This window comes from Cystoisospora suis, assembly GCF_002600585.1.
Source record: "Cystoisospora suis strain Wien I chromosome Unknown contig_746, whole genome shotgun sequence".
NCBI classification, from domain to species: domain Eukaryota; phylum Apicomplexa; class Conoidasida; order Eucoccidiorida; family Sarcocystidae; genus Cystoisospora; species Cystoisospora suis.
The window spans coordinates 28,341-33,920 of NW_027153547.1; the positions used below are offsets into that span (position 1 = coordinate 28,341).

The 5,580-nt window shown below is 41.0% G+C and overlaps 2 protein-coding genes across 2 annotated transcripts in view; one reads left to right on the plus strand and one right to left on the minus strand.

Moving 5' to 3' along the window:
* Positions 1 to 1,309: 1,309 nt before the first annotated feature.
* CSUI_001846 (uncharacterized protein) overlaps positions 1,310 to 5,580 on the minus strand; it is a 10,602-nt gene continuing 6,331 nt past the window's right edge. The window contains exons 6-7 of the mRNA XM_068062049.1: positions 3,704 to 5,263; positions 1,310 to 2,660 (exon numbers count right to left, since the gene is read on the minus strand). Of these exons, the coding sequence (XP_067925977.1) occupies positions 4,889 to 5,263 (375 nt within the window). The 3' untranslated portion in view covers positions 1,310 to 2,660; positions 3,704 to 4,888. The remainder of the gene's footprint in view (positions 2,661 to 3,703; positions 5,264 to 5,580) is intronic.
* CSUI_001847 (uncharacterized protein) overlaps positions 2,636 to 5,580 on the plus strand; it is a gene marked incomplete at its 3' end in the record, with an annotated part of 8,322 nt that continues 5,377 nt past the window's right edge. The window contains exon 1 of the mRNA XM_068062050.1: positions 2,636 to 2,708. The remainder of the gene's footprint in view (positions 2,709 to 5,580) is intronic.

The window sequence follows — 5,580 nt, forward strand, 5'->3', positions numbered from 1 at the left end:
AAGAAAAAGAGAAAGAAGATAGAGGCAAAAGAGAAGAGAGAGAGCAGAGAGAGAAGGGAAAGAGAAGAAAGAGAGAGAGCAAGGAGAGAAGAGAGAGAGAAGCAAAGAGAAATAAACAAAGAAGTGAGCGAGTGGAGATGTCCGTTTAGCCTCTTTATTGTAGAAGAGAATGTTTCTCATAGATATCTCGGGAGTTATGAAAAGAAGAGCAAACACAGGGATAGAAGAAGATGAAAAGGATTCCTATTTTCTGCTTCAGCATTTTCGCTTCTCTTTCTCGTTCCGCGTTCGCCAGTGTATCGATCTATCTGTCTATCTTGAACTTATCAGTACTCTATCTATCTGTCTTTCGTATAGCTCTCTCTCTTTGATCTATCTCTTTATTCTATCTATTTATGTAGTCTCCGGAACACTTATCAGTCTCTCTGTTTTTCTCTTTGTTCCTGTCCGGACAGCAAGTCATTCCCATTCTTCTTTGAGTCTGTAGGAAGAATGCTTTCTGCTTGTTAGTTGGATTGGTTTTTCTTCATTCGATGGAACTTCAGGGAGAGAATAAGAAAAGAAGAAAAAAGAGAAGAATGAGAGAGAAGGAAAGCGACCATCTCGCGTACCGTGATCGGTCTTGTCTTCTGTCCGGCGGGTGTTCTCTGCTGACTTACTGGATCATTCTTTCCTTCGGAGGTAAGCAACTTGGTAAATTTTCTTCCTTGATCCTTCTTAAAGAAGAAAGAAAGAAAGACATCATCGAGGAGAAACAGAAAAAGGAGAAGCAAGTCATGAAAAAGATACGACGTTGCCCCTTTCTATCCTGGTTCATCTCGTCGCAAGGACATTCTCTTGATCGTAAGAGGGAAGAAGCCTTCTTTTTCTCCATCATCTTTGTTTCCTGCATTTTCTCCACTCATTCATTCTTAAAAGACTATCTAGAAAAAGACACCTACCATAAGGAAAAGAAGAAAGAAGCTTAATCTATCGACTATGCTTGTGTCTTGGGCGAGAGCTCTCTCTCATTAGGTGGTAGGCTTCTTGGAGACATCCTATAGGCTCTCTCCCTTCGTGTCGGGATATATCTTTTCTTTTCTTTCTCCCTTGGTATTGGTAAAGAGAGCTTCTAAAAGAAAGATCGAATGAATCTGATTCTTCTTTTAGTTTCTCTTGAAGAAAAAGACAGGGGACCCTCACAGCCGGGTGGTACTCTAGTCTTCCTTTCCTGTTCCTCTGTTTCTCTCCTCTTTTCTTTAGGAAAGAATGAAGAGAGCAAGATTAGATGAAGAGAAAGAAAGAAAGAAGGCGTGGGGTGAATGAAGAAGAACGAAAAGCCCCTAGCCTCCTCATGCCCCCACTCATTCAGCGTACGCTGTTTCTTGCTAGTATTTCTCTTCTCTTCTCGTTGTTCTTCTTCTCTTTCTTTTCTTCTCTTCGGGTCACTCGAAGAGTATTCTCTTTTAGATGAAAGAAGATTTAATGCTCTTATCCTTCCCCCCTCTCTGTGTGGGTCTGTCTTTCTCTTTTACTTTGTCTCTTCTCTCTTTACATCGAGTGGCAGCTCGTAGGGGAGTACGACAGATGGCATTTCTTATGATCTCTTTAAAATGAAGTAAGCAATCTTTCTCTTACCCACTCTGAGAGAAAAAAAAAACTCCTCGAAGAAAGCGAAAGAAAAGAATGAAAACAACGCCAGGCAAAGATGCTAATTAACTTTCCAAATTCTCTCTCTATCACGGGAAGGGGAGGGGCTCTTCACTCTTCTTCATTCTTAGCACGCGTGTATGGAGATGTATCTATCCTAGTCTTCTCTTCACAAGGCAAAGAAAAGAAGCAACTTTAGTGTTACTCTAAGAGGTAGAGGAAGAACGGTATACACAGCCTAATAAATCAAAGCCACAGGCGTGGACTACAACTATACACGCAGACACATACTGCGCATTCATCCATGTATCGATATGGACATAAGGGGAGCGATCAGCGAGAAGAAGGAAGGTCTCTTTAGCTTTTTTCATGTACTGACTAGATTTCTCTTCAATAGAACTTCCCATGTGAAAAAGGACAGATAGACGTATGTCTATCCATCTATCTATCCATCTATCTATCTAGCTGTCTACTTAACTCTCCATGTAGCTTTAAGCAGAATGATCGAGCGACTTGCGTTGGTCTCTTTCTCCACTCCTTCTCTTCTCCACGGAAAGAAGAAAAAGCAACAAGGGGAGATAAGCGAAAGAAAGAAAGGAAAAAAGAAAGAAAAGAGAACGTCCGAGATGGGTGGGGACCACAAGAAAGACTTCGCCGAACGAAAGCTAGACTCCAGATTAAAGATAGATAGATCAAACATAGAGAAGTAAAGGTAGATTGAAGATAGATAGATAGATAGACTTGGTAGAGAGCTAGCTTCGAGAGAGAGGAGAGATAGATAGATTGATTGAACAAAAGAGATAGATAGGTCAATGATCTATCGTTCCTTATCTTAAATGAATCTCTTGACTCTTTTTCTTCTCTTTTTCTCCCCCGATTTAAGCTTCTTGAGAAGAAGGGAGTTTTTAAAGAAGTTCCAGGCCTTCTTTCTTCTTCGTTTCTACTTCTCATACCACAAAGAGACACCTCATTGCTTGTACCGAACGTCTTCTTTTTCTTCATGTAGGCGTCTGAGAACGAATCTTCAGAACCTTAAAAGGAGAAGAAAAGAAAAGGATGAAGAAAGAAAGAAAGAAAGAGTGAGAAAGAAAGAGATGTGTTTCGAGAGTATGTATGGGGAGTAGCCCCGAGAGAGAGACTTGCCTCTACGTCATCGCCATCCCATTCAGCGTGTCAGGGAGAAGTTCTTCACCTTCACTCTCTATCATTCTTTTCTTCTTTTTCTTCTGTCTCTATTCTTCTTCAAAAAGTGTTTATTCTCTAGACATTCTCCTGATCTTCTATCAGAATGAAATCTCTCGAAGCAGAGAAAAGGCACCCTTTACGTATCAATATGTATGTAAAGGGTATGCGTAGGTATTCATGAATGAGCACGTATGTGTGTACTATGTCCGAAAAATATGTATCTAGGTGTATATACACTGGAGTTTGTTTTCAGAGAGGGAAGAAAGACAAGGTGGGGAAGTCAAGAACAACAAGAAAAGGAAAACTTCTCAAAACGCATGCACCATCTTTTTAGCCCTCTACACTTATACCTCCTCCGCGACGAGGTGTATGTACACCACACGAATCAAGACATCATGGCTAGTTGGCTGTTTCATACTCTATCTTACACCTCTTCTATTACTTTCTTTCTTTCCAACTCTCGCCTTTTCAATCCTCCTCCTTTAGCTCACTACACGCAAAACCTACAAGAACCTTCCGATCTAAAGCCACCCCTCTTTTGTCTTGTACATATACATACATACATATGATATGCTATATATATATATTATGTATACATATGTAGATAAAGGGAAGCTTACAGATATTTATATATGTATAGATATAGATATATGCACCTATCTTGTCCGTGCATGTGTCTGTCTCAAAAGTGCGGAGGTGTTTTCTTCTTCCACTGAAGATCTTTCTCGATCTATCGTGATCAGAACCATTTGCTGAGAGGCAGAGATATCGATACCTTTTCTTCTTTCTTTTCTTTCAATCTTGTAGTATGATCTTTTCTCTCTACGTCTCTCGAGTGACACAGAGGTTCTTCTTTATGCCTCCTCCTCCTCCTCGTCTTCCTTCTTACCGAGAATCTTATCTCGATTTCCTTATTCCTTCCTTCCTTCTTTTCTCTTCTTATTCTCTCTATCGCAGCCCTTCTTTTTCTTCTTCTTTCGATCGTAATTGTTGTGGCGGTGTCTCTCAATCCATCAGTCATTCCTCGGTGGTGTTGAAAAGAATTTTTTTCCCTCGGCGGGGAAGACACATCGTCGTCATCTTCACGATCGGGTTGGGCTGGATGGATAGACAAGATCCCCCTCATTTATCTCACGACAAAACACCACCAAGATAGCCGAGACACACCCCACCACACATAGCTAGACATCGATCTAGCCATCTCTATCTACATAGCTAGCTAGCTAGATGAGAGCCACACACCCCAAAAACCACAGACACACACATGCATGCATCATTCATTTCTATGATTAATGTTTGTATCCTTCTTCTTTCTCTCTCATTCCTCCTTTTCTATCCACCATTCACGGGTCTTGTTCTTATAGAAAACAGAATTGGGCTTCTTTATGAAAAGATTGAGAGAAGAAGATAATTTAATCTAATCTTTTCTTTTTCTTTCTCCTCCTCTTCTCTACTCTCTTTTTCTTGACGGCTTGAAGAATGATTGAATAAATGAAGAAAAGCTTCGAGAGAAGAAGAAGCCTTCATTCAGGAAAAGATGAGCTAGGTAGCTAGCTAGCTAGCTATCGAGAGAGAGAGAACACACTCTCACTCCCCCAGGAGGATAAAGATGAGGAAGAGCATCCTCCTTTCTGTCTTCTCTCGTTTCATTCTTTTCTTCGCCCTTCACTTTCTTCTGCTGGACTCGATCTTTCGTAAGAGCAGCAAAAGACAGACGAAAGAATGAAAGAAAGAAAAGAAAGGAATAAGGAAAAATAGATAGATAGCTAGATAGGAAGAAGATGTGCTGAAGAAGAATGAGGAGAAAGAAATCGATTCAGCCAAGACGTATACCCTCCGGAGAGAGAGCGAAGAAGAAAGAAAGAATGGGAATGAAGAGGAAGAAGAAGATGATGAATGAAGAGAGTCGCATCGTTTCATGAAGTGTCATATGACCTTTCATGTCTTTTTCTTTCTCTCTCTCCATCTCCTTCTTTCCTCTCCTTTTCTTTCTTTCATTTCCTCTTCTCTCTTACTCTCTTCCTTATTAACATATCTGGATCATCTCCTCCAGAATCCCTCCTTTCTTTCTTTCTTATGGGGTGGATTGAGATTTCTTGGAGACACAGTCAGAGCTGACAACTATAATGCCGACGAAGACGGCAATGATAAGAAGACTTCCGAGAATGTATCCAAAGATCGTCGAGGCTTTAAGCTGACCTCCCGAACCAGGTGAATAGCCTCCGAATTGAGGTGTAGATACACCGTCCACATCGGCGTTTTGACTCTCCGCTGCCTCGGCCGCATTCAGTTTTTCTTTCTTTGTAGAGCCGCCAGGCATATGGAGGATCGGTGTATCTACAGAATAGAACGAATCGTCCTCTTTCTTCTTATCCTGATCCCCATTCTCTCCTTTCTCAAGGCTTTCTTGAGAAGATGAAGACACGTCACCTTGGCCTGGGTTGAACACCTGGGGGGGAATTCGCAGTCGCCAGTGAAATAAAGAAAAAGAAAAAAAGAAAGAAAGAAAAGGACAAGAAGAAGAAAGTGAAGGGAGAAGAGAAGAATGGAGAAAACAAGTGACATGTATGCAGTTTAAGATGAGAGGAAGTAAAACTTGGGAGAAACAATGAAAGAATGAAAAAGAAGAAATAGATAGAGAGAGATATGAAAGAGGTAGGAGATTTTAGATTATGGATCTGCTCTACTCTAGTCAAGCGAGTCAAAGCGACCATATCACACACCGACGCACACGAAGACTCTGTCTCTCTATCTCTCTCATCTATC